Source organism: Podarcis tiliguerta (assembly GCF_965153285.1).
Source record: "Podarcis tiliguerta genome assembly, chromosome: 6".
NCBI classification, from domain to species: domain Eukaryota; kingdom Metazoa; phylum Chordata; class Lepidosauria; order Squamata; family Lacertidae; genus Podarcis; species Podarcis tiliguerta.
In genome coordinates, this window is record NC_139539.1 from 67,542,076 (window position 1) to 67,569,422 (window position 27,347).

At 43.9% G+C, this 27,347-nt stretch overlaps 1 protein-coding gene across 11 annotated transcripts; it reads left to right on the plus strand.

Annotated features, from left to right (window-relative positions):
- Positions 1–3,039: 3,039 nt before the first annotated feature.
- Positions 3,040–26,685, plus strand: SAMD13 (sterile alpha motif domain containing 13). Of its 11 annotated transcripts, XM_083445091.1 has the most exons (5): positions 3,040–3,197; positions 5,232–5,319; positions 12,811–12,895; positions 17,796–17,907; positions 26,482–26,685. In XM_083445091.1, exons 2-5 carry the CDS (start codon positions 5,301–5,303, stop codon positions 26,623–26,625), a joined length of 360 nt encoding a protein of 119 aa, XP_083301217.1. In that variant the 5' UTR covers positions 3,040–3,197; positions 5,232–5,300; the 3' UTR covers positions 26,626–26,685. The 11 variants fall into 11 exon arrangements, with proteins under 11 accessions (XP_083301217.1, XP_083301218.1, XP_083301219.1 ...); XM_083445092.1 differs by lacking the exon at positions 5,232–5,319 and having other exon boundaries at positions 3,041–3,197; XM_083445093.1 differs by lacking the exons at positions 3,040–3,197; positions 5,232–5,319 and adding an exon at positions 4,013–4,128.
- The last annotated feature ends 662 nt before the right edge of the window (positions 26,686–27,347 follow it).

Genomic DNA, 27,347 nt, shown 5'->3' on the forward strand with positions numbered 1-27,347 from the left:
CTCCCAACCCACGAACAGTAAACTATTAGCACTTTCAAACCATGGACTACAACAGGGCTGGGGGGCCTTTTCTGGCATGGCAGTCCAGATCTAACATTGAAATGATGTTGTGTCCCACTCCCCTTTCAAAGTTGACCTGTGGGGGTACAGCAAGTGGGGATTGAACTCTCCAACCATCAGCTGATGAGCAGAGAATTCAATCCTGCTCTCTAGAGAGGCCTGAGCAGGATTTAAACCCCACGCTCATCAGCTGAAAAGTGGGAGTTAAACCACGTCGCTTTGGCAGCATGCACCAGTTCCCTGCAGAATCGAACCCCATGTCCATCAGCTGATGAAACCCAACAGAGTAACACCAGCTCATTGACAGGTAGTTGTGGTTTGGGGGAAATGGTCTCATAAGCCAAACTGAACCCCCTTAGACAACACAGGAAGAACAACTGGAGGTTTCTCATATATTACATGAACACTGTGCTATTAGTACTGTGCCCTGGGTCCGAATCTGATTGGCCATCTATTTGGGTTTTGGAAAGAATCTCGACTGAAGTCAGTAGCGCCTGGGGTTCCATAGCAGCCTTTTCTCACTTCCGTGAGACATTTGGAACTAATCTGCAGAGACTCTGGCTGAATACCAATGACCAATTTTATCACTGGGGAAGTGTTAGGAAGCATTACTATTTGATAAGACTCCTGTTTTTGCCACAGCATGTTAGAATCTGTGGCAGGGAGAAGGAAATAATGCCATGACTGCAATAATGAAGACCACCACGGAACCACAGGATAGAAAACCTTGACATGGGGCAGCTTTCCAATTATGACACTCATTCTGATCTAGACTGCACAGTTGTATGCATAGGTACATATGCGTATCTTTTTTAAAAACTGTTTTTATTAAAGATTTTCTTGGGTTAAAAATGTACACACAGTACACTGTCTCTGTTTTCAGATAATAAAGTTATTTCAACAGGTCAGTTACATTGAACGTGAGACATTAATGTTGTAGACAGACAGTATAAGGTTGGGGGAGGTGGGGAAAGAGATATCTGTGGGCATTGCAGTCCTTCCTTTGGGCAAAGAAAACCTCTGTGATACAGTTGATAGCAGGGTGTCTAGTGCTCATTGGGACTGGTAGGGCAGAAAGCAGGGAGACCAACAGTAAGTGGCGCCACAACCAATGACGGTCTAATTCTAGTTTTGCCGCTTCCATAGGAGCCAACTCCTAGGGGACAAGGGGTCTTCTCCCCCCGCCAATAAAATATTTGAGGGGGGCTCAAAATTGATGGGCATTGCCATTCAAATGGTGTGTGCACCACATCATGATTGATTACACAGGGCAGGGCTTACTTGGGCACCCCAGGCTAGGGTTGCCATATTTCAAAAATTGACTTGCGTAAGATCCAGGACAAAGTACCACCTCTCAGAAATTCCCTCCAGACGTCAATTCTGCCTTTGAAATCCCAGTAATGTCTGGAAAAATCTGGATGTATGGCAGCCCTACCCCAGGTCCCTTCCTTGATGAGTTCTACAAAGGCAACGCTGAGACTTAAGCTATGTACAGTTTTGTGGAAAGTTCTTCCCAGGGAGGCTTGGCTAGTGCAGGGGTGCCCAAACTATTTTCAAAGAGGGCCAGATTTGATGAAGTGAACATGCGTGAGGGCCAACTGCCACAGGGGCCGGATTAAACCGACCAGTGGGCTGAATTAGGCCCCCGAAATGGACTTTGTACATGCCTGGGCTAGTGCCTTCATTATGCACCTTTAGGCACCAGACAAAAACATTCTTCTTTAGCTAGGCCTTTTGGCTGATTAACAGCTAATGCCCTTTTAAAATGTGTTGGGGGATTATTGGATGGTTCTTGTTTTTATTTTTGTTATGTATCTTGTGATTTTATCTTGTGAACTGCCCTGAGACCTGCAGGTCTAGGGCAGTATACAATGTTAAACAGCAGCAACAACAACAACAACACAGTTAGCAGCATAGGGCTGCCATACATCCAGATCCCATTACTCGGATTTCAAAGGCAGAATTGAAATATAGCAACCCTAACTAACACATGAGGTTCCTCCTGCTGTGTTTCAAGTCACATTTTTACGTTTCCGGTGTACACAGTGGAATAAATGGGGATGTCTTTACTCAATGCACATTACCCGATTCTCTGCCCCCACCTATGCTGCTCCCTTGAACTACGATCCAACGAAGTTGTCATCTGCACATGCGCAATGGCTGTCTCATACGTACACACCTCAGCTTAGCAGCGGCTTACATTTTCAAATGAGATGGAAGCTGGTTTGAGAGAAAACGCCCCAAACAGCAGTATTTATCAAGAAACTGCAGGATGCAGATGAATTGTGGCAAGCCAGTGGTGGAAGCGCACTGAAACTGGAGTAAGAAGAAATGTGTACACCGCCTAAGGAGGAGAACTCTGACAGAACTGGGGAATGGTTCTAAATAAAAAGGGAACTGGTCAGAGGAGACTGAGGCGGGTGAGGCAGTGTCCCATTTGCCCTAATGGAGCAGTCTCCTTTGGATAATAGTGTTATGATTCAGCTAAAGATACGTGGACCAAATCCCCATTTAGCAATACAGTGGTACCTCGGTTTTCAAACAGCTTAGTTCCTGAACAGCTTGGAACTCTTCTCTGATGGGTGGTGGACATAATAAAGGTTTGTAAGATTATTAACAGTGGAGACAAATTAGTTTTTCTTTCTCTGATGATACAATAAACCCAGCTCACCCAGTTAAATCGACTGGCTCAAGGCAAATCAATTTAATCAAGGCATATAAAATACAGGTTTTACTAACGCACCTTTTCAAAATGGCCAAATTAGGTAGGGAAGTTAGTGTTTTTTTAAGTCAGGGTAGCCCAACAGACCCTCCTAATAAAGGATCGTAGTGGGGACTGCACCCAGTGGGCAAGATCTGTAATTTCTACTTTTTGGCTCCCAGACAGGAGGTAATTACCGTAATTGGCTGGCGACTGTTGTGGCACAATGATAGGCGAGACAGAACCATCAGGCATCTCCTTCGATTCTTATGACCCCTCTTGGCCACTTTAGGAAGAGCAGCTCTGATTTTGGGGCAGAAGAACAGCGGCCTACCTGGTTTGAGAGAGGCAGGTGGCTGATTGTAATTCCGGGCGACGAAATTCCTTATGTCTTGAGCTGCTTGAAGCTGAAGCTTCGTGTAATCCATGGAGCCAGGTAAGGAGCAGGCTTGTGCTGACCTTAGAAGGCAGGTGGACGAGGAGAAAACGCCTTCTCCAGATTGGGTTTGGTTTGTCACGACTTCTCCCGGGTTTCCCTAGGGTTTCCCTTCTATGGAGACCTTAGGGGTAAAGGGCGAGTAATGCATAACCACAGCATTTTTCTTTCTTTCTTTCACTTTCCAAAAAAGCAATGGTTCCTTAACTTCATTGCTTTCAAGTGTTTAGATAGAGCTCTACTTTATTTCTCACTCCTCCTTCAATGAGCTTTGAACGCCCCCCCATTGCAGCAAAAGCAACGCCTCTTTTTAAGACATTTACAATGTTTTGTCCTCCAATTAAGTAGGTCATTAAAATCATGTTTTCAGACGTCCTAATAAGCAGGCTAGCAATGTTAAGAGTAGGAAAAGTTGTTTCAGGATAAATACTTTTTAAGTTCCTTGCTCAAGCCCAAACTTGCTTTCATTCAGCGCCCCCACCCATTTCACTTTTTCCACCCACCCGCCCTCATTCCAGCGTTTAGCGCATTTATAAATGCGTGGTTTGTATATGTTGGATCACAAGCAACGGGTTTGCAGACTTTTTCCCTTTTCTTTTTAACGTCCTCGCTCTCAGCACGTTTATTTGGAAGCCGCTTCCATTGATTTTAGTGGAGCTTACTCCCGAGGAAGCGTGCTCAGCAGCTCCAAGGGCTCCCTCTCCTTATATAGCTCAAGAACCTTCGCATCGGGTCTATAAATACGATTCATTCCCCCAAAGCGGCAGGTTTCTGGAGTTCTGAACTACGGTTCCCAGCATGCCTCCCTCCATGACAGCTTCTTTCTGATTGGCTGCCCCGTGTTCTAGTTGGAACTCTGCATGTGGCTGCCGCTGTGCTGGGAGGAAGGCAGCCTTTTGCTGGCTATGTATGCATGTATAAATGAAAAAAGGTAAGTGAGCTCTGCTGTGTGCTCCGTTTGCAATGGGGTGGTGTTGTTGTTGTTTGGCCCACTCCTTTTAATTATTGCCTCCCCCTCTACCCCCAGTTCTTTGTTCCTGACCCAGTTAATGGTGAGCGCTTCCCTAAAAGCAGCTGCTTTTCAAAAAGGCATGTTTGATATTGGAATGTGTGTTTAGGAAGATTTAGCCAATCGAAAACTGGAAAAGCAAGACTTGGGGATGCACTGAGTATGATCCCGAAGGGATAAAGAAAATATGTTCAGGGAGGATTACTACACACTCGAGAGCTGTGAAAACACAAGTACTGTAGTGATTTCTACCCCCTCCCGTTTTATGGAAACACCAGCTATTTCTGTTCCTCCTTGAGAAGCTTTGATGTAGTCGAGCAGAAAAGTGGAGGAGCCCTGATGTGCGATATATATATATATATATATATATATATATATATATATATAATATTAATTACAATCTTTCATTACATGTTTCTTTTCAGGCAACTGATCCCCTCCAAAATCATTGCAGAGAGAAAGAAAGAAATGTTAGCGTTTGGTTTATTCCAAATCCCTTTTGAATTCTAGTTGCATTGCTGCATTATTTTTAAAGTTTGTTTTGCATGGTGTGTGGGAAGCTTCTTTTTCTTCCTCTCATCATAACATGGTGTTGGCACTTTGAAGGATGTTAAAAGCTTTGTAGCTTCTTGGTTAAAAGCTGTTTAGGGATTTAGGACTACACATTAGGTGAATGACTTCTTAGCAGGCTTACTTCTCTATCTGTGTGGGTTTTTTTTTTTTTTTAAGAATAAAATAAAAACATTGTTTTGCTTGATTTTACTTCCAATTCTCACAACATTTCTGAGGATAGACTAGAGACAGAAAGCTTTTTTGGCACTAAAAGTTATGACACACCTACAAAAGCACCATACCCAAACTTTACTCCCTTCCCACTCAGCTGTGTTTTTCAAAAGTATAAATTAAACAGCCTATGTTCAGGTGCACAATATAAAACAAGGAAATTGACACTAAATTCTCCCTGTGCCTACTACGTACATTCATATTGCTGCTTTTAAGCAGTTGTTGTTGTTGTTGCTTTAAAGGTAGAAGACCCAGGCAGTCAGGGAACTTACTGGAAGGAAATTCACGGAGGATAATTGAGCAGCTTCAGAATGGAAAGAATGAGGGGGTGTGAGTAAAAAAGATGAGTTCTCTTTATATCTAAAACAAACACATTAGATGCACCTAATATGGAAAACTTCTGAGATCCTGTTTTAAAACTCTGAACTCTTCTGTGTGGCAGTTGAGAATGAGGATTGTGTTAAGCTTGCTTGAGGTTATGACCACTTTGGAACGTGGGTCATGGTAGTTCAGTGTTCTTTCTATACTAAAAAAGTTTATTTTTTTAAAAAAATACTTTTTAGGAAGTGTCCTGTGAATTCCAGGAAAGTGTAGTTAGGTTAAGAGCTTGAAGCCAATAGTTGTGTTCACTGACCATTCTCTTCCTGTAGGTATCTTCCGTTGCTCTTAAGTAGATACGTGTTTCTTTAGATACCTGTTTAGAAGGTTTATAGCCCACTATTTGATTAAATGAACCTCAAGGTTGCTTACAACATATTGTAATAACATGCACACGAGCACACAGGCACACACACCCCAACCAACCAACCCTGGGACTCCAGAGCTGAAAACCTTTGACCAGGACACCAAGATTTCACTTCATGCCTCTCAGGAAGAATGCCATGGCAATGGGGAAACCATCCTATCCAGTGCTTTTCCCCTAGAAAAATAGGTGCCGGTACTCACCATGAAGTTGTTACTATAAGTGCCACACCTTTTAACAACAACAAAAGAGGTGCTGGTACTGTGTATCCTTGAATACCCCCTGGGGGGGGGGAAGCACTGATCCTATCCCCATCCACAAGCTAGAGAAGGAGCAGCTGCACACAGTTTGCTCCCCACTCAGTGATGTAGGGCGAAAAGTTTTCCAGTGCTAATTTATTATTTGTGTGGAAAATGTTATGTTTAAGTAATAATAATAATAATAATAATAATAATAATAATAATAATAATTTATTATTTGTACCCCGCCCATCTGGCTGGGTTTCCCCAGCCACTCTGGGCGGCTTCCAACAAAGATGAAAAATACACTAAAATGTCACATATTAAAAACTTCCCTGAACAGGGCTGCCTTCAGATGTCTTCTGAATGTCAGGTAGTTGTTTATCACTTTGACATCTGATGGGAGGGCATTCCACAGGGCGGGCGCCACTACCGAGAAGGCCCTCTGCCTGGTTCCCTGTAACTTGGCCTCTCGCAGTGAGGGAACTGCCAGAAGGCCCTCGGAGCTGGACCTCAGTGTCCGGGCAGAACGATTGGGGTGGAGACGTTCCTTCAGATATACTGGACAGAGGCCGTTTAGGGCTTTAAAGGTCAGCACCAACACTTTGAATTGTACTTGGAAACATATTGGGAGCCAATGTAGGTCTTTCAAGACTAGTGTTATATGGTCTCGGCGGCCGCTCCCAGTCACCAGTCTAGCTGCCGCTTTCTGGATTAGTTGTAGTTTCCGGGTCACCTTCAAAGGTAGCCCCACGTAGAGCGCATTGCAGTAGTCCAAGCGGGAGATAACCAGAGCATGCACCACTCTGGCGAGACAGTCTGCAGGCAGATAGGGTCTCAGCCTACGTACCAGATGGAGCTGGTAAACAGCTGCCCTGGATACAGATTTGACCTGTGCCTCCATGGACAGCTGTGAGTCCAAAATGACTCCCAGGCTGCGCACCTGGTCCTTCAGGGGCACAGTTACCCCATTCAGGACCAGGGAATCCTCCACACCTGCCCGCCTCCTGTCCCCCAAAAACAGTACTTCTGTCTTGTCAGGATTCAACCTCAATCTCAATTAGCCGCCATCCATCCTCCAACCGCCTCCAGACACTCACACAGGACCTTCACCGCCTTCACTGGTTCTGATTTCAAAGAGAGGTAGAGCTGGGTATCATCCGCATACTGATGATTAAGAAGAATGAATGGGTGCTAATTGCAGATACAGTATCAGGAAAACTTGGCAGTTTCAATATTTTTAAGATACCATAAGTGTGGCAAATCAGATTGTTTTCTGGTGCATCACAGTTCCCCCTCTCCCCGTCACTCTAGCCAGCAAGACTCTGGACTTCAGGGAAGTGCAAACTGGCCCCATCCATTGACCAGGGGACTTAAGGCTGCTGGGCTGTCTGGTTTTTAGGTGTATGCATAGGATCATACCCAAAGATGAGAGCCAGAATGGTGTAGTGGTTAGAATCTCAGACCAGCACTTGGGAGAACAAAGGTTCAAATCCCTACTCAGTCACAAACTCTAGGTGACCTTAGGCATGTCACCACCTGTCAATCCTCACATAAGTCAGGGTTGTTGTGAAGGTGAGATGGAGGTGTTTGTGTGGAGAACCACATGTGCCACCTTGGAACTCCTCAGAGGAAAGCTGTGATATCTTGCCAGTTCCCTTGAGGATATAAAACCTATTAGTATATAAAGCCCTAAGAAGTCGGGACCAGTTTACCTACGTGATCATAGAATTGGAAAGGGACCATAAGAGTCATCTAGTCCAGCCCTCTACAGTGCAGGAATCTTTTGCTTCACCACATTGCCCCACGTGTGTCCACTTGACTGCGTCAATGGACGGAATTAGCGCTGCTTACAGGTGCTGCATAATACCCATTCCACATTTGTGAGAACTTGAGCATTTTAATTTGGTAGCACTTACACTTTGGAACTCCCTGCCTGTTGAGATCGAGCAGGTGCGTTCACTGTACTCTTTTTGGCACCTGCTTAAACGCTCATATTTAGATAAGCCTGCCCAGATGCTGAGGAAGCCGAGGTAATTTTAATCTGTTTTAATATTTTCACTTTTGTAAAGTACTGTTGTAATTTTCATTTTCTTGTTTTATCATTTCGTAAACTGCCTTGAAGGTTGTTTCCCCCCTCATTCAAGTGGTGTATACATTTTATGAAATAAAAATAAATCTGTGCTTCAAGATGCTGGCAAAATGAATTTCTCAGACAGAAGTAGACTTGGGGTCTTCTCCCATTTCATCAGTATATGCATACCCATAGAATTCCGTGTTCCTTGTCTCCCATTTTCTAAATGCATAGTCCTTTCTATACCTCAGCCTTTTGAACCCTCTTTTCCATATTACTCTGTTAAAAAGAAACCCGAAAAACCCAGTGCTTACTTCTCTAAATTTAACATAGGACAGCCAGAATTGACCCTGGGATTGCTCTCAAGAACAATTCACAACTGTTGGTGCACGGGAGTAAGGGGGAATGTGGAGTGTGTTTGTGTGTGTGTGTGTGTGTGTGTGTGTGTGTGTGTGTGTCTTAGGAGTTGAGCAGTTTGGGCAAATCAGAGTTACTTACCTGCTTATTTATAAAGCTGAAGTTGAGATATTTCTCAGGATGGCTCCTGCTAATCAAAACAAATAAGAAGCAGACACTGAAAAATACAATCATACCTCAGGTTACGAACGCTGCGGGTTGCGCATTTTCGGGTTGCGGACCGCACCGAACTCGGAAGTCCCGGAATGGGTTACTTCCAGGTTTCTGCGCTCGCACATGTGTAGAAGCACAAAATGAAATCATGCGTGTGCGCAGACGCGGCTCTTCAGGCTGCAAACGCTGCAGGTTGCGAACGTGCCTCCCGCACGGATCACGTTAGCAACCCGAGGTACGACTGCATATTGATAACCAGCAGGAAAGCAGTTTGAAAAAGAAAAGACCCCCAGAAAACTCCAAGCAGCATCAAATTTACTAAGACAAAAAGGCTTGGGCAAATTACAAACCATTTTTAACCCTGCACCTTAAACCGGTGTTAAATTTGGTGCCCAGTGGGGAGCTCTGGGCAGAACATTCCAGAGTTTGGGTGTTACCACGACAAAGATCTGGTTACCTCTAATGGTGAGATTACCTGTAAGAAGGACCTCTGATGAGTGATCCTAACAAACCAACAGTCCCCTGCAAGAGCAGACAGCACTTTCAAAGCTTTGGAATCGCCACCAAGAAACCTCTGCTTTTCAATTCACACACCCGCCATAACAGGCTTAGCTTCAATAAAGTCACAAGTGGCATTTAAACAGGTGTCGGTCATGCTAAGCCATGTTTTGAACAAGCTAAAAATGTTACCTTTCCCTAGGCTACAGCTATATAAATCTGCAAAACTATACAGAGGGCTGGCCAGGATTCTTGCTAATTTGGGGCCCTATGTCCAGTAATGTGTTTGAGCCTACAGAGAGCTGGGTAGAATCTCATATAGAATCTCATGCATCCTGCAAATCCAAACATATCCTGACCAGCTGTGGTGAGTTGAGTGGGTGGCAAATAACATCTCATAAGTACCCAAAGCACTGTCTGACCTGGTTGTTTAGGCATGCTTATGTTACAGAGTGTGACCTTGGTCAGTCAGTAGTGACCTGCTTCCCCAGCCGGACACCTCACTACTTCTTAGCTCGGGGCTCATTCGTAACATGTAATTTTGGTGCAATAAATGAATAAGAGAAAAGAAACATTTGATGTCAAACCATATGAGGAATGTGTATACAGTCATGGCTAACGGCCCATAGGGATGCCTGGACCTGACTGGATTTCAAATCTTGTGGCAGGGAGGCAAATCTGTACCGAGGGACAATTACCCCGTACCTCTATATAAACTAACAATTCATAATTGCCTTTTTTATTATTTTGCATCTGGCCATGGCTGGCTGGCTGGGAGTACTAATAGAATTCTGCACTGCCTTCATGAGGGAAAAGTAATCATTTGGTTCTATTTCATGCCCACAACAGCAAACGTTTGGTTATATCCTTAAATGAGAGATCTATCCAAATAAGCTGGTTTGGGATTAGACGTCTCTCCTGAGTTGCATAAACATATGCAAATCTTAAATACCTGGGGCTTCGTGCCTGCTTTGAAAATACAGATGTAGAGAACCATGAAAAATGGTACCTTGAGTTTTCTCACTTCTATGAAAACCTTTTATTCTGTTCACAAGGGTGGTAGTAGTAGTAGTAGTAATATGGTCACAGCAAATATTTTTTAATGTTGTTTTCAAGATAAATCCGTCGCCACCTCTCTCTCCAAAGAGACTTAAAGGCAATCAAGAAACAACAAATAATCCTTAAGAAAAACCCAACATACACTCACACTAATAAGTTAACAATATCCCTAACTAATATTTCTGCCTTTGTCATAAAATCAGCGACTCAAAACAAACTCGCAGGTTTGAATTTCTCTCTCCTTTTTCAGTCAGATTAACGATGGATAGCATTACTTGACCTCCCCACTTGCCAGGAAAAAGTTTCCTTTTGCCTGTTTTTTGTTTGTTTGTTTTTACATCACAGGAGTGGAGTAGCTATTTCTTCTTTCCTCAGCTGCCTTCTCTTGCCTTTTTGCTGACCTTCCACCTAGAAAGGCTAGAAAACCCAGCTGCAAAACTTGCAAATCAGCCTTCCTTTGCTACAGCTCTGAGCAAGCTAGAAGGTCCCCCTTACCCTGACTTTTCCAGGCTTGCTAAAATGGCGGGAAAAGTGTCTTGTTTCTGCAGAGCCGCCAAGAAGCAGTCCATGTATACACTTCTCCCTCACCTTAGAGCTAATTGCCCCGATACCATCATGAGGACAAATCATCACGAAAGCTCAATGAAAAAAGACGTTTGAAGGAGCCCTGAGTGAATAAAGGATAGCAATTTCTGGCAAGGCAGCCAGTGTTGAAGGAATTGATTCCCTGATGAAATTGCCCCAGCTTCACTTCCCCCTCAGATGAGCCCCTCACTACTGCTGCCTTGAGGCAAAGAAGTCAGCTGTGAATCTCCATTTTTGTGTCTGTTTCAACTTAATGTCCTTCCCTACCAGCCGTCTCCTCCTCTGGCATGGCCACAAAGAGGAACTGGAAGTGATTGCTTATATTTTTCATTAACCACAGCTTACTGTTCTGTCTGAACCCAAGAAACTGTGGATAACCTTAAGTATTGTTAATGTAAACATACCAAATTCAAACCACATTTTTTTAAAAAAAGTAAAAGGCAGTTATACCAGAGGCCATAAATGAAGTCAGTTCTAAAGTCCACCCCCTGCTTTTTTAAAATTTAGCAAGGGTGGTGTTCAGTGACACGAAAGGTCTTCTAGCTTGCAATCATTGCTACCAAAATCATTTTGGCAGGAATGGGCAGAGAGAACATCTTTAAAAAGTTGGCTAAAGCCCTGAAGACAGTTGCTGCAGCTTTGTGTGTGTATTTCTTTTCCACAAATGTTGACATGGATAGAAATATACACATGGATAAATTAAAATTACCTCACTAACTGGGTCCCAAGAGAAATAACTTAATTGGTATTCTATTCATTACTGATTAAAAAAAATAATTGCCCTAGAACTCCGGGAGATCCCAAAGAGTGTTTATGGAAAAGGTATTGGTCCTGGTTCAGTTGTACGTAATAACATCACTGTGGAGGTGAGATGAATATTCCCATGCAAACCCAGCCAATTTCGTGGGGCCATAAGTACTGCCATACTGATAGGGATGTATATTGTCATATGTGTTGCTGATGCCAACTGTGAGAAACCTACCGTATTTTTCCATGTATAAGACTAGGTTTTCCCCCTAAAAAATAATGTCAAAAATTAGGGGGGCGTCTTATACACAAATATATCTCTCATCCCCCCCCCCCATTTTCTTAAATCTGAGTCCCCCAAAATAGGGGGCCTCTTATACATGGGGGTGTCTTAGAGAAGGGGAAATGTGGTACTTTTCTCACAAGAGTTACCCAGCTGGGTTGAAGCAGTTGAAATTGGACTCAGTGCACTATATTGATGCTTCACTTGTTGCATAAAGAATTCTATGATGTTTGGGAGTCGGGTTATTTGTGCTTCACCTGTGGAATGAGAAAAATACAGAGGATACTGTTTTTACACTTTTTTTTTAATGTGAGGGTGGCAAGTAACTTGACTGGTGTTGGGGAGAAGAAATAGTGTAGCTGAGTATCATTTTTACTTTAGCAATTTGGCAGATTGTATCACACATTTCATTCCTCTCTGCACAACAATGATATTGTTTGTATTTCCACATTATTTATTACTGCATTTATATCCCACCTCCCCACCCCACCCCCAGGAGCTCAAGGTGGTGTACATGATTCTTCCCCTCATTTAATCCCTACAACTCTATGAGGTACATTAGGCTGAGAGGCATCAACTGGCCCAAGATCACCCAATGAGCCAAATGGGAATTTGAACTCTGGTCTCCCAGGTCCTATTCCGATGCTCTAACCACTATACCGTACTGGGTCTTTGTAGATGGGGAACTGTGTCTGAGGGGAAACGTCTTACCCAAAGGCTGCCAAGTGCCCTTCTGAGCAAGCGGACCTAAAGTCTTCGTGCACAGTCCACGGCCAGAGGAACACACTTCATGCCGATTGACAATATGGCAATCTCATTTGTTGAAGCTTCAAACAGAATTTACCAAGTTTTCTTTTAGAGATAATGTAATTTGAAGACTCATGGGTGGGCGATGCTTCCCCACCACTTTTATCTGATTTTTTTCAAGGGGAAAATCAAAGTTTGATCTCCTCTGTTGAGGTACTCTTTAGCTATAGCTTCCAAGTCAGTGTAGCTTTCTTCTTTCTCATCTTTATTAATCTAGCTCCTGACATAAAAGACACTCCTGGCCTCCCCATGCTGTCCATTGACATGGAGAACAAGGAAAATGGATCTCTCGACACAGAAAAGTAAGTGGTTCCCTTGGGACAGTCATTTTGAGAACAGTCAGTGCCATTTCTTTCGAGAAAAGAGGTGCCGGAATTCACCACAAACACCTCCCTCATTCTCTTAGAGTGGCAATGGTGCCCACCTGAGAGGTGCCAGAACCCACCTGAAAGGTGCTCTAGTTAGAGAAAACATCCATCAATATAGCATCCCTGTTTTGTCGGGATTGAGGTCAGTGTATTGGCCCCTCATCTAGTCTGTCAGTAATCTCCAGGCATTTGATTCAGTATTTCTACCCACCACCAGCTGAACTGGATGAAAATGAGAAGTATAGTTTGGTGTAATCTGTTCAACTGACGGCACCTCACGCCAAATTACCTGGATGACCACATTAAGTGGCTTCATGTAGATGTTTAGATAGCATGGGGTAGGAAATATGACCCCTGCAGAAATGCATAGCCCCACAGCTGTGGGACTGCAGGAATCAACTCTCCTGGCAGGAGCAGAGCCACCTCAATCAGGTGTCTGAAAGGACACCATGTTTGTGATTATTGAAAGTCACAAAGGAGAATTAATAGGGTCACACACACACACATGGTTTCTGAGTTCATGAACCTGGTCCAAAATTGCGCCTAGCAACCAGTTGGCATTAAAATGGCAGTATTTGTCCTCTGTGGTTTGTGTGTTGTGTCGTTTATCCACTAGCAAAGCACATGCCATAGTGATTGTTTTTTCCTTTGATGTCTTAAATGCTTCAATGCAATAGTGTTGTTGTTATTTTAAGGCATTCTGCAGTACAAATCAACAGTAATTCATAGTGTTAACTGTGGAAGACACGGAATATATCAAGAGGATAGTAGGAATTCATTTATTCCTCTTCTCTTCGCTATCCTCCTTGGTTTCAGAAGCCATTGGAGGATGAAATTTCGAATAAGGAATTGGCTCCTTTGAGTGCATTTGGAACTGCCTGCCAGTAGGTGGCACTGTAGCAACAGTCTCAGGGTGGAAGTCCCATCTGCAGCTGCAGGAGCGGATTCCTGAAAGGGACATCGGATTGCATCTTGTAATCCTTGTTGGTAGTTTATCCGGATGCCACTTCTGTTGGTAAATGAGAAGTTTCATTTGCATCGTAGCCCTAGAACCAATAGGTCCATACTAGACAGAGACAAAATATTTTTGTCCTATAGTAAACACTTGAGAGTTCGTCAACAAGGATACAGTAGATGATATTTCTTTGCTGACTCCCACAGCCTTCTGATATTAAGACCACTGAGCTGTAGTTCAGTGGTGGAGTCCATACCTTGAAATAATCCAATTGGTTGCACTTGCTGCTAAAGGGTTGATATATAATATTTCATAAGTGTTCTAATGTTCTTTGAAAGTGGCAGCTGAAGCTTTTCACAATCTCTGGCATAGCCAGGAGGAGGAGTTTGCAAGCTACTTACTGGGTAGCCATGCTGCACACACACTCCCAACAGAATTTCACTGGCCACTAATTAGCTGCCAAACCAGGTTTTTTGGATCTGACCTATAAAACCCTGAAAAGCTTAGGAGCAGGTTACTTGAAAGAGCACCTCTCCTTTACTGCTCTGCTCACCCATTGCAGTTAGCTGAGGAGGCTGTCCTAGTGGTGTTGCATTTTGGGGCAACCAGAAAAAAGAGCCTTCTTTGTGGTGGCACCCTTTCAGTCAAAACATCTCCACCTTGAGCTCAGATAGGTGCCAACATTATTAGTATTTCAGCACCCGTTGAAGACATACTTACATACCGAGACTTTGGCCAGTGCTTAGTTCCAGAATTCGACGTCAGTGTTTTGCATTGTCTTGATCATTGCTGCCTTATGTCCTCTATTGTTGTAGAGGCTATTTTAACGTTTTTTTTCTTTTGTATTTTGCACTGCCTTTTGCTGCCATATGAAAGGTGGTGTGAAAATGCTTAATTCAATTAAACACTGTTTGAGGTTGCATCCAAAATTAATCTTAACTATGGTTTGTTGAAAGAAGCTGGCTCCCTAAACCGCAACTTGCAAAGTTGCTTTGTATCAAACCAACTGTAGTTACGATTAACAGTTAGAATCATAGAATCATAGAGTTGGAAGAGACCACAAGGGCCATCGAGTCCAACCCCCTTCTTTAATCTGCCCAGTTCTTTAATCTGTCAAGGTCGTTTTGAAGTGTGATCCTGTCCTCTGGGGTGTTAGCCACCCCTCCCAGTTTGGTGTCATCTGTGAGGTCCAGGTGCCTGGATAAGCTGTGGTTAATAAAAAACAGAAGGCAAACTTCCAAACTCTTTACAGCCACATCGGAGAAACAAGGGGGGGGGCATGCACACTTTGGGGGAGCTGGTCTTATTCTTATCTGAACACACCTCGCATTTGCACATCAACATGATTTCTATTTGCTGGACTAATTCTTTTAGATATTAGTTTATAATATGATAGCATAGGTGAAAATTACATGTTGCATAATTTGTGCATCCATCAACCTTGGAGAAGGGGAACCTGTGGCCATCCATATGTTCTTGGACTACAACTCCCATAATCCCTGACCACTGGCCATGCTCAGTGGGGCTGAAGGGAATTGTAGTTCAACAGCTCAGCTGGTTAGAGCATAGTGCTGAAATAATGCCAAGGTTGCAGGTTCAATCCCCGTATGGGACAGCTGCATTTCAGGGTCCCTTCCAACTCTACAATCCTATGATTCTAAAATTGGGACCCACCCCTTAAGGTTGATAAATGCATAACATAATGTATGGGCATAACCCTTGTTGGCTGTCATCCTGATGCTTAGGTTGCCAGTTTAGATGCACATATTTTTCTGTCTCAGCTCTCTAGGCATTATGTTGATGAAGCTATGTTGTAATACCTAAGTACGTAACTTATCTACATAGATGAAAAGGGTGGGGGGAAGTCACTTACTTCATGTAGTTACCAGAAGATGGTGAAAGAGCATGTTCTCATTCCACCATGTTGTTTCGTAGGCTCCAGTCTTGGCAAGCATCTTCCATTAATTTTTAACTCCTGCTTGGAGATAACAAATGCAATCTGCTAATATGTAACAAATATCCATGTATTACACTTCTAAACACCCTCTTATAAATCCCTTTCAATTAGTAGCCTTGTATCAGGTTCGCAGCAGAGGAAATCAAAACCAGACCAGCTTAGATTAAATCCTTTGCCCTTCGGCTCTTATGATTAGGAGTCGGATGCTAATGGAGTCATTTCTTTATTTTTATTTTTTTAAAGAAGCTATGGGGAAGCATAATTAGCTAGTGCAGAAACTGAGTTTTAGATGTCTACATGTGATGTATGTCTTCCTCTGTTAAGTATTTGTCACTTTGTGGCATGGATTACAAGTAGGATTTTAAAATGTTCTCAGTCCATGGTGGGGCGGATTGGGCTGTTGTTGTTTGAACGCTGCATTCACATAGCTGCTTTTTCCATTTCCCTTTCCCCTCAACTGTTAAGCTGCTCTGCATTATATTTGAGCTTTCACACGGCATAGAAGCCACTTCTGGAACTAGAGTGCCAAGTTCAGTGCTCATCTATGTGTTATTTGCTTCCGTGGGGTGTGTGTGTGTGTGTGCGCCTCAAGATAAGATCTCACGTACACAAACTTGTTTATTGTTTATTTAAACAATTATATAATTCATTATACAGCTTTAGGCGCCAGGCAAAAACGTTCATTTTAAACTAGGCCTTTGGTTGATTTGATTGACATCCTATCCCCATTTAAAAGGTGGGTTTTGGGGGGAGGGGGTTATTGGGTTGCTGTTTTTATTTTGGTTATGTATTTTGTGGTTTTATATTTTGATTTATTCTGTGAACCACCCTGAGATCTCCAGGTATAGGGCGGTATATAAATTCAATAAATAAGAAATAATAATAATAATTTATATACCACTTCACTACAATGAGTCTAAGTGGTTTAACAAAGATACTGTCTGTGTGTGTGTGTGTGTGTGTGTGTGTGAGAGAGAGAGAGAGAGAGAGAGAGAGAGAGAGAGAGAGAGATTTAAAACTGTAACATCAGGCATCAATTGAAATAGCTGCTGGATTTTATTTTTTTTAAAAAAAAGTCTTCATTAGGTGCTGGAAGTTCAATGGGATGAAAGCGTCTGTCTGACCTGAACTGGAATAGAGTTCCACAAATTCCACAAGCTTTTAACTGTTATTGTAAGCCGTTCTTGAAAGAAGACCAAGACACTGTGCTTGCATTCTGCAAAGTAGCTGCAGGGGCATCTGCGTAGCGAGAACGAATCTTCACAGGAAATTTGACCACATGTCTCACATACGACTTCTGAACGTAGTTTACATGTGCTGGGTGTGGCAGCTCTGTAGTGGGAAACCTGCGGCCCATGTGGTCCTGGGCCTAATTTCATGCAGCCCAAATTTCATGTGGCTTGCAAAGATGGGTTGGCATAGCAGGCATGGAGCTGTTTTGGGACTACAACCCCCATCATTCCTAGCTAACAGGACCAGTGGGAGTTGTAGTCCCAAAACATCTGGAGGGCCTAGTTTGCCTGTGCCTGGTCAACAGTATGTTTGCTTTTGTTTGTGGAGGGGCAGCAGTTGATTTTTTTGTGTGGATCTCCTTCGCAAAGAGAAATACTCTCTATCCCACTTGTAACGTAAGCCCAGCTGACTTTGGGTCTTTGGTGGGAAATCCCCTTACTTTGGGCCTTGGAAGCACAAGAAAGAAATCAGTTTGTTGGTTTAACCCAAGAAGAGCACAGGCTTAAAATCAGACCGGGTCTCTTGACTCAGCAAGGCATTTGTGAGGGTTAGAACGCAGGTGAGCTTGCCTTTCCTTCCTTAAGGTGAGTTTCCCTTCTCTCTTAGGGAGCATTAAGTTACTCAGCACCTGGTACATGTGTGCGATGCACAAATATTAACATTTGCTTGCATTTTTTAAAATTTCGTAGCTTGGTAGAGAATGGAAGACCACCTGATCCTGCTGACTGGGCGGTTACAGATGTGGTGAATTATTTCAGAACAGTGGGCTTTGAAGAACAGGCTCATGCTTTTCAAGAGCAGGTAAATCTGTTTGGACAATCCGTCTTGTAACTGTTTGCCTATGCGCCTGGGGACACTCCTAAGAAGCAGTGTAGGCAATTGTCACAGAAGGATTAATTAGTTGAATTCTTTGCTTCTGTTCTAGAAGACCAACATGGCATAGTTGGAGGGGAGGGGTGTGTTTCTATGATTACACCTGTAAGGCTATGCACACTGTTTCTAAGAGTAAGCCCCAGTAAACGTAACTGGACTTAACTTCTGAGCAGGCATGTCTAGGATTGCTTATTGGCAAAACTGCCTGGCTCTACCACATTTGTGAATTTGGGCATAACGCTTAAGGCTGCAATTCCACCCAATTTAACAGTCTCAAACTTGCTGGCAGATCAAAACACAGCTCCCGATCTGATTACTCATTTTGCAATGCAGTTTAGGTGCGCAAAAGTTTTGGGTGCAGAAAAATATGTGTTTTACCGTCTGGATGCTCATAAAATGCATGGGAAAGCATGGGGAAATGTGTATTTTGAGGGAAATGCATACAATATAAATGCAAATATTTTGGGCGTTCTTTTTTTAGAAGAAAAACATCACACCGCACAGGATGGAACGGAGTGCCAACAAAAATGAAATGGATGCATTTACAGTATAATCCAAACCCAAGATCCACCCAGATATTACTAAGCAAGTTAGTAATAGATGGGTGGTGAGCTGTCCCAGCTGAGCTGGTCTAGTTCCCTCCTCCTGGTTCAGCCAGGGATATGCTAGCATAAGTCCTTCATCCTGGCTGAGGTGAAGCTATGCTGGCTCAGCCAGGGCTCAGGTAGCAAATCTTTCACTGGTTTAACTCCCCAAGGATGACCGTGTTTCAGTTCGTGTACTGTTCTGTCAAGCAAGCACAAATTACATAGGCCTACCTTTAAACGTGAGCTGAATCACATTATTATTATTATTACTGTTTATTATTTTTATTTATTTTGTGCAGTCCTTGCATTTGCCAAATCCAACCCATGTGTGACTTCTGGTTTGTGGAAGAAACCCAGCAAGCTTCATTTGCTGCACTGCCGCTCTCTTAGCAGTTCAACCTCCGCACATCCTTTTCATCTTCACTCTCAGTTGTAGTATGGATTTGGAGTCATGCATGTGTTTGTTTCTGTGTGGAAGAAAACGATGGGCGGCTGGATTTCTCCAGTACCCAGGTGTGGGTAGGTGAGAGTGCTGAGCCTTTTATCCGAAATGGAGATTTAGAAAGGAATGAAGACCTTCTCGTAGGCAGGAGACTAGCCTTTCCCAGCCAAACTGACCCCCAGCCAAACTGGCAGGGCTGATGTGAATTGTGGTTGTTTGAAAACAAGTGGAGGATACCTGGTTAGGGGAAGCTGTGTCAAAACAACCACTCTCCTCCCTCCTGTTCGCTGGCCCAAGCTGTAGCTGGGGACATCAGAAAGCCTGGCTGCCCCTATCCCCTATCCTCAGTTTCTAAAAAAAGAGAGGGGATAGGGTGTTAATTTGAAATCACACCCTCCGACCCCTGATGCTGGATGGATGAGGATGTTGTTACCCGAAATGTGTTCTGCCCGCGCTCAGCAGTGCACTTGGAATCTCCTGGGGCTTAAGTCCTGGTACCCAAAAATAGTTTGGGGCCGACCTAAACCCTGCCGCCAGCATGATGGCTGGGGTTGATCCACAGACCTGCTTTCAGACTGTGATGCAGCTCACATTAAGTAATAACTTGGGGCGGCAGCTGCCGATAGGTTTTGCGTAACCATAGTACTACAGTTGTAAGTTGGTTAATTGTCCTGTTTGGATTAGCTGCCGTGGCCGGGTGATGAAAACCCTGCTTTTACCCAGCAGGGTTTACTTACTCATCTTATGTAAGGCATCCTCCAAGTTCTCCTGCCAAGGAAGCTTGGCTGGGAAGGCACAGCAGGACCATCAATTAGACTGGCATCAACTGCTAGCCTTGAAATCACAGAGACCCTGGAGAGAGCTAGTGCTTGATTGGCGGTGTGTGCAGTTCCTTGAGAGAGCACTGCCCTGGCATGGGAGGATGTTCTGGCAGCAGCAATGATGAAGGTGACCTGAGGATGCCACAGTGACGAGGCCAGAGAGAGCGTTGGGGCCCATCCCTGTCCTCGGCTCTGAAGCCCATTAGCTTCTTCTGGGCCAAATGTGCACAGCTACCTAGAGGGAGAGGGGGCAAGCAATGGGACAGGCAGTGCTTTCCCTCCTTGGTGCTTGCATGTTCCGAGAGGACAGTGGGAACGGGCAATTGGAGCACAGCAAGGAGCAGGAGCCCAAGAGGCTCAGGGGTCAAGAGGGGGAGGGCCCTAGCAGAATTTTGAGCTTTGGCAAGGTGCCCAGAAATTCCTCCCTCTGGTGCAGAGGCGGGGAAAATATGGCATCTTCAGGAATTGCTGGTTAGGAAGGCAGCTTTTAGCAATGCAGAACTCCCAGTTGAGGTTGCCAGCCTGTAACAGCAGCCTTACAAAGACAAAACATAACCCACACCATTCAGCCACACACCCTTTGCTGACTCTCTCATGGCATACTTGTACTCCTGCCTTTTCCTTCAGGGGCTCTTCATTCATTACTGCAAAGGTGTAGGAGTCGCTTTTCTACAACTTCATCTTACTTTGCTGCAGTAGTATTTTTACAAGACTGGCACAAACATGGCTGGGTTGATTGTGTTGGCTCATTCCGCCCAGTTGCTTCCCTCCCTTTCCGGCTGGGCACTAATTAGATGGGAAGGTCTGTTCTTTTATTACATTTATTTGCTGACCTTTTGTTTACCAATCGCTTTGCCTTATTGCCGTCACTGCAACCTAGCAACCCTGCTGAGTCAGTCAATGAACTTTCTGGATCCTCGTGACCCTGCTGGCAAGGAGGTCAAACATAGGGAAATCAGCTACAAGACTATACACGAGGTTGAGGCAGGAGAGCAATTTCTCATGATCCTTCGCTTTAGCCAAACTTACCCTTTCTTCACTCCTGAAAATGAAATGGAGGTGAAAACCTCGTAACCAGGGGTTTGAACCTGGGTCTCCCTACTCTTAGTCCTACAAAACTTAGTCCTACAAAACTTTGCAGCTGTTTAATTAGCCAGTCACTTTAATGGTTACTTGCATTTTCAGTTGTCTTCACCCCACCGCCCTGATATTTTTATGATACGGCTGTACAAAAATATTCTTAATAAGTAAACAAAACTGAAACAACACAGCACAGTTTAATAGTGAATTAATTTCAAAACGGCAAAATACCAACAAGGGTTTTTTTTGAAAGGCTAGAGGGGATATTTACAACACCAAGAGCAAAAGCAATGAGCCCGGCTATCAAGGAACACTTGGTGATAAATAATGATTTTTAACATCTGTCTGAAGGAGTAAACAGAAATCGGCTACTCCCACAATGCTTGTGGGGTGTGAAGTCTTCTCCCTATATATGGCTGGTTTGCGAGCAGTGTATAGTCACCACAGCCGTAGAAAAACCGTGGGTGGAAGATTGTACCTTCCACTAGTAGTTGGTGAACAGATTCGGTGGGAGTGGAATCCATGTTGCTAAAGGGAGGTCCTGTAGGGAGGAGAATAAAGAGGAACGCAATTCAGGTGCTTGTTTATTGTGGATTAGTATAAGCACTTCTAACCCTGAGTTCGCGAAAGCTCAAGATGCTGTTGGGATTCTGAATATGCAGGCAAGAAAAGTTCCCTGTTAATAGCCAAAGTGAAAATCAGCAAACCAGAAGATGTCAAAACTTTACTAAACAGCAGCAGAAGCCAGCCAGATACAAATTCAGGAGCCATTCATACTTGAAACATTCCTTTCAGATACCATCTGCTCTGCATGCTTCTAAAAACACCCCAACAACCTCAAAGGAAATTATACAATTTTAATTTTCATTATCTGAAGATAGTTCTTTCATTAAATTTATCCCAAAAAGTTGCTAACATGCTGTGTCTACAGCTTTGCTATTATGTCTGCCTATGAAAAACATATATCTTGGCAATGCAGCTGGCTCCGTGGGTATATGAATAAATGCAGATCTTTTCATATCTTGTACTTTAGCAGAAAGTATAATCCCCTGGCCACTTTCCAAAATCAAAGTGCCTTACATCTGTGCTCATCCTTATATTGCTGTTATTCTCTGATGTCATCAAATTCTGAAGGGCAGGCATCCCACCCTCATAGCCAATGAAATTGCAGTATGCAAATAAAAATGGCTGAAACCTAGCAGTTGGCTGATGTCATAGCGATGTCACAATTTCTCCCTGACAGTGGACTGTTTGAACCATTTTGAAATCAGTCGTTGGATGTTGAAGCAGCTTTCCCCCTGCCCCCAACCTGTTTGTCAGTGCCTCGGATATCGTTGTTAAAACCCTAAGCAACGCTGGTGCACACAAAGACATGTAGCGCTTCATGTTATTTCAGGCCTGCCTTCTTTTGGAATGTGTACTAATAACCTTTCAACTCTGAGACTGACAAGGTGCCAGGACATAATCGGGATATTGTTCAGATATTTGCCAGGAACAGACGAAGCGGATATTTATGCTTAAGACGGTTGGGAAAAGATGGTGAATTATTACGAGGTTCTGGGAGTGCAAAAAACCGCGTCTGCGGATAACATTAAGAAAGCCTACCGGCAGTTGGCCTTAAAGGTGCACCCAGATAAAAACCCAGGGAACAGGGAAGCAGCAGAAAAGAAATTCATAGAGCTCTCTAAAGCGTACGAGGTCTTGTCTGATACTAAAAAGAGGGATGCCTATGACCGATCCCGCAAAGGGGACGGACATGAGAGAGGGTGGCATGAAAGAGGCAGAGGTACATGCAGGCATGGTGGGTCTGGAGACAAGGAGAGAGACAAAGGGCATCTCGACGCCAAACCAAGTTTCCACAGATCCCCCCTGGATGTACGCAAGGGGGTGGACACCTTTTCCCTAAATATCTTTGACGACCTGCTTGACGACATTTCCGGCGACCAGCGAGGCCACCACGGAAGAAGAAGAACCAGAAGTGACAGCAGCTTTTCCGTCTCTATCAGTGGGGTGTCCCCCATTGCGGGAACCGGCTTCACTTCCTTTGGCTCCGAGATCACCGGTGGCTGTTCCTGCACTGCTCTCCACAGTGGCAGGAAAGGAAGGTTCAAGTCCATCATTACCACCAGCAAGGTTGTGGACGGCAAAAAGGTTGTAACCAAGAGAATTGTGGTGGACGGCAAGGAACGCGTTGAAGTTGAGGAGCAGCCCATCTGTTACTGAAGGGCTCCCGGCTGTAAATTGGTAAGGGGCAGCTGCTACGCTTGGGTACTGAGCCTATTAGGAGCTTGTGCTGTGTTTCGCATTGTGTGATGGGCTGGTGGAAATGCTTTGTGGTGCTTGGCAGTTCGGGCAAACCTTTGGGCGGGCAATAGCTTATTAGAAAAACTTCCCCCAGTCTCATCATGAACTTTATTTAGGCATGCGTGAGGAGACTTCAGCCCACAAGTCACACTTGGCCTGCAAAGCTCTTTTTCTCTAGCCATGCCCATTGGCCCCACTCATGACATCATATGAACCACAACAGTTGCAGAAGTGCCAAAAATAAAAGAAAATTCAGGGTTGGGGGATCCCTACTACGCAGTGAGAACTGAGCGTTCTCAGTGGCGATAGAATGCTGACTGACTGTTGGGCAGGGAACTGAAAACTGGAGAGGGAGGAGGAAGTGGAACGGAGTTGGCTGGAATCCTGAACGGTACTACATTTTGTTGTAGATCCCACTTGTATATATTTAAATGCAGTCTGGACACTGAGCCTCGCAACAATGCATGTTTACAGCCCCTTTTTGTTGAATGCAATCTGAGGCCTGAGAATCTCACCCAATGAAAGCTCAGGTTTCCAAGTGGAGAGGTGAAGGTGTCTATAGAGTGCAATGGTGCCCACCTGAGAGGTGCTGGAACTGCGCTCTGACACGCTCTGACAGAGAAAAAAACAAAGCACTGAGGATTAGTAACAGTGTCTCCTGGTGAATACACCACCCGGTTCCCTAAGTCTGCATCCTTTCGTTTTTGTGAGATCAAACACAGGCACCTGCATGAGATCAGGCATATGGTGTTGACTCAGCATCATAAAGTGGCAAATCACTTTATGTGTTGCTTCTGCCCAAACCAAAAGGGTATGTATGAGGATTAGCTTATGCTAAAAGTTGAAAGTTGTGTGCTGCTTGTGGACTATCCAGCAGGGTCAGAAAGGAGAGAAACATTGCGGGTGTCTGTCCACTAAGCGCTGGGAAGATGAAGTGCTGCTTCCCAGCTCAAAAGTGGTACCTCATACAGTGGCCGCTTGGGCTGCGAATGTGATCCGTACAGGAGGCACATTTGCAACCCACAGCGTCCGCAACCCCCAGCGCCGCGTCTGCGCAAATGCGGGTTGCGATTCAATGCTTCCTCACGAAGCACGATTTAGTGTTTCTGCGCATGTGCGAGCACTGAAACCCGGAAGTAACCCGTTCCGGTACTTCCAGGTTTTGGCACATCCGTATCCCGTAAACGCGCAACCTGAAGCGTCTGTAACCCAAGGTATGACTGTATTATGTTATCGGTTCAGTAAGCATTTTTCCCTGAATAAGTATTTGGGCAGCAGCTTCTGTGGCAGTAAGTTGTTAAAGGACCTTATTCAGCCTGCGTTCTCCGCAGAAACAAATTGTGAATACCTATTCTTCCTAGAATGTTTTTGCATCTCCAGTAAACAGGCATTGATTGAATGGACCAGAGATTTTTCATTCTCATTGGGTGGCAGCGTTTGTGACCTCTACAGCTAAATGCCATACATATTTATAATTGAAAAGGGTTCTACATATGGAATTTTTGTGGGTTGTTGTAATTACAAATGTGGACATGCTTGTGGCTTTACTAATACTGGTTACATCTTCATGTATTTTGTTTGTAATGGCCTGAAAGCTTGAACAATAAATTTTATTCAATCGCAAGAATCTGACCACAGCAGAACAGGCAGGGGCGGGATCCTAATTGGCATGTTAGACTCATAAAATACTGAATTCATAGATGCAAGTTTAGCTTGTCAACATCATTTTTGCCATGTGTGATTTATGCAAAGCATAGTCTATTAAAGTTAATTGAAAATATAGTCAGGTATGTTTCATTAGGTACATTTTGAATGCTAAACTCTTATCAAGATTAAGTTTTATTTTAATATTAGCTGATGCCACACTTCCAACAAATAACAGCACGGCCTTTTAATTAGCAGGCCAATATAAGATGTAAATCACAAGTATAAGGAATCTCAGATTGGTACAAATTGGCCAGTCAGTATACTGCCACTCCACACAGAATCCCGTGGTGTGCCTTCCTCAAACAAGCTATACACACAGCTTTTTGGTGCAACAGCTTTTGGTGTGACACTACTCACTGGTATCCAGTATACCCTCACTGGTTTTTGACTGCCCATGGCAGCCATTTTGTGCTTGCACAGAGACCACACTTTCACCAAGATATGAGTCTTGCAACCTCATTTGTTTAAAAAAGCACTTATATATGGTTCTTGCTCATAACACTGCCCCTATACTTATATACTATACTGGCTCACCAGGGGTAAGTGTTGTAAGTAAAGACACCGTGGCAGTTTGAGGTTTGAGGCAGGTAAGAAAACTATACCCAATCCAATAACTGCCCTTAACGGTCACGTGTTTGGCTGCTTTCTGACAGCTGCTGTACCATAAGAGTAAATTTGGGTCAATCGAGGTTTGCTGTATATGGCATCACCTGTTCCCAGTTCACTAGAGCTGCTTGTACACCAACTGGAGGTGCACAAGAGACAAGATTTTTTTATTATTAAAAAAGCTACCAGAAAGAAGCGTTCAGGAAATGGGCATATAAGAATGGAGGTGGTGAGGACTTTGGGGGAGTTGTGTGGAATGTGAGGGAGAATGGTGGTTGGAGACCAGTGGGAGGTTTTGTGTTTTCTTGGAGTTCCCATCCACTAAGGCAGACTATACCAAAAGAAAGAAGCTGGCAGGTGAAAGACCAGAAGCTACTGTTATACATGAGTTGCCCACTCACAGGAAGCTCTTCCTTTATGTGATTTCTCCCTTACTTTACACTTTCTGGTCCTCTCTGAGAACCACCAGACCCATGATGGTTCCTCAGTGTGACGTAAGCCCAGGAATGACCTGGAAGTATTTGGACAGGAAGTGGAACTGTTTCTCAGGGACCACACTCATTCTCACATAATTCCTCTGGCTGGCATGGAACCTTAGTCTTGGTTTAGACCTAGCCCAGGCTTCCTCAAACTCGGCCCTCCAGATGTTTATGGACTACTACAACTCCCATGATCCCTAGCTAGCAGGACCAGTGGTCATGGATGATGGGAATTGTAGTCTCAAAACATCTGGAGAGCTGAGTTTGAGGAAGCCTGACCTAGCCTGTTCAGAGGAAGGGGAAGTAGCATTTGCTGGATCTGAAGACCATGCTGGCCCCTTTGGCCACAGTGCAGACCTGGGCTTGGTGATGACTCTGCAAGCTGTTCCAGTTTCCAGGTGCATTACTTTCTTGAGGTTTTGACACCCTCTTGCTTTCATAAATTGTCTGACATATTTATTGATTTCCACCCTTAGGAAATTGATGGGAAATCTTTACTGTTGATGACGAGGAATGATGTGCTGACTGGACTTTCATTAAAACTGGGACCTGCACTGAAGATCTATGAATATCACGTAAAGCCTCTACAGACACAGCATCTCAAGAACACTTCCCTATAGTGGACTGTCAGATGGGGACCATGTTGTGTCTCTGGTATTCAGAATAAATAAGCAACTTTGGTTTCTTGTTGATGGAACTTTGTAAAAAGAAAAAAGACTGTATGTGTACATAAAGAGTTTAAACCAAAATGGCACTGATATAAATATATATAAATATATATTTATAGATATATCCTATTGGATAGCTTTAGCAATATGCTGTATGGTGATTATTGAACTGATGGGAGGGATGAGTTTCTCACTGTTCCATCAAGTATACGACCAGCTCAATAGTTTTTCTTCAGTGAGATAAAAGGTAAGTAAAAACGGAAAAGGTACTTCTTAATGTGAAAGCTAGATAAAAAACACTGATTCTTAGAATTACTGTTTGAAAGGTAAGGATGCTATTCACCATAATTTTCTCTTGCACGTGACTCATTGGGCATAGCTTAGAGGGATGGAGCAATCGTTGGTGAACCTCTATCTTGTACACTTCCTTCTTCTCCAGTGCACCCACAAGAAGAAGCTGGGAAGCTTCTACTTTTGCTTTAACCACAGCCTGTTCTGTTTTCCCAGCTGACAAACTCTGGTTAATGTTGGCTATGGTTTGTGCCAGCTTGATCCAACCATAGTTAAGATTAACCACAGTTTCTCAGTTAGGAGTATGCAATAGGCTGCTGTGAAAAAAATGGAAGAAGAAGCTTTCCAACTCCTTGTGGCTGCACCAGAACACGAGAGGGTTG